Here is a 1707-nt window from a genome sequence, read left to right as displayed (position 1 = left end):
TTCAAGGCTGCTCAGGTCTCCCACGCCCTTGTAACGTCTCTGAACCTATGGGCTACGGCGCTTCCCTACCCGAGACTTGTGTACCATTCGCAGTGTTTTGGGCAGAAGGAGCAGGAGGAGGAGGAGGAGGAGGAGGGGATGAAAGAAGAGCAACTGGACGAGGAAGAAGAAGAGGAGGAGAGAGAGGAGGCGAAAGAAGAGGAACTGGAAGAAAGGAAAGATTTAGAGACTGACGAGGCGAAGAAAGAGGAAGAGGAGGAGAGAGAGGAGGCAAAAAAAGAGGAACTGGTAGAAAGGAAAGATTTAGAGACTGACGAGACGAAGAAAGAGAAGAAGAAAGAGGAAGAGGAGGAGGAGGAGGAGGAAGAGGAGAGGATAATCTCATGGGGTAAAACGCCTCTTGCTGTCATGGGAGGAGCTCTATTGATACCTCTCCTGCCTCCGTGATAGATAAATAGATAGATAGATAGTGTTACGAAATAAGTCCCTTTCTAATGCTCATATGGGTACAGAATGCCACGAAATAACTCCCGAATACTTAATGATGCCAAATAAACCCCTTAAACAAATAAATAGATAGATAAAAGTGTTGCCAAATAGGTCCCTTTCGAATGCTCATATGGGTACAGAAGGCCACGAAATAACTCCCGAATACAGAATGCTGCTAAATAAATCCCTTTCCTACACATATAGATAGACAGATAGATAATGTTGCCAAATAAGTCCCCTTTTAATGCTCATATAGGTACAGAATACCACGAAATAACTCCTGAATACTGAATGCGCTACGAAATAAGTCCCTTTCTTAGACCAATTATAGATAAAATTATAGATACAAATAAAGACAGATCTCTGTTTGGGTGTATATTTTCTTCTATTTTCCCTTGATGCCCTTTCGTGGTTCTAAATACTAGGTTTTAACACATTCCGTTGAGTGGCTGTGCTTAGAGTACCGTGCATTTGCCCTTAGATTGTATTTCATATGTACAGTCCCTTATGGTGTACTCCCCTGACTAAATCAAAGCCTTTTTATTATTATTTTTTTTCACTTGTCCCCTACCATTGTCTTTTTTGTTTCCTGGTGCTAACTCCACATGTATTCCTGAGGCCGGCTTCATCACATCATTTACGAGGCCTGTTGATCGTAAGTCTTCTGGTAACTCCATCATTTAGGAACGCTCTTGATCTTAAAGCGAGTCCAATGGCAATGAAAGGAGTATCGACCAGGCCAGTACTTCATTCATTGTCATCGGAGCAGCACAAACACAAGGATCATTCGTAGAGGACAGATTTACTTGGAGACTTACCGACGACCGGTCTTGTAGTGGCTTGATGAATCCGGCCCCATCATAATCACACTCTGTCCTGCCTGGGGGTTGAGATGGCATGTTCCTCCCTTCTCCTTTGTTGTTTACTTGCAATAATAAACTATCAATCACACTCTGTCCTGCCTGGGGGTTGGGATGGCATGTTCCTCCCTTCTCCTTTGTTGTTTACTTGCAACAATAAACTATCAATCATTCAATCCGTTGAGTGCAGCGCCGTATATCTACTGCACTTTTTATTCGTTTATTTTTATTTATATTTTATGTGCATGCTCTGGGCAAAAAAACTATTATTACCATTAATGTACGGTACTATCTATATAGACGTAGTACTGACCGTCTATTACAACCCTTACTGTACGATACTCTCTCTCTCTCTCTC

At 42.4% G+C, this 1707-nt stretch overlaps 1 protein-coding gene across 1 annotated transcript in view; it reads left to right on the top strand.

The window, feature by feature from the left end:
- Positions 1-855, top strand: part of LOC126998283 (uncharacterized) — a 2724-nt gene extending 1869 nt beyond the window's left edge. Inside the window, exon 3 of the mRNA XM_050859753.1 lies at positions 1-855. This exon is cut by the window's left edge and continues 72 nt beyond it. Coding sequence (XP_050715710.1) covers positions 1-447 — 447 coding nt within the window. The 3' untranslated portion in view covers positions 448-855.
- The last annotated feature ends 852 nt before the right edge of the window (positions 856-1707 follow it).

Source organism: Eriocheir sinensis, chromosome 13 (assembly GCF_024679095.1).
Source record: "Eriocheir sinensis breed Jianghai 21 chromosome 13, ASM2467909v1, whole genome shotgun sequence".
NCBI lineage: Eukaryota > Metazoa > Arthropoda > Malacostraca > Decapoda > Varunidae > Eriocheir > Eriocheir sinensis.
Note: the sequence above shows the minus strand (reverse complement) of the source record. Positions and strands in the feature narration are given on the sequence as shown.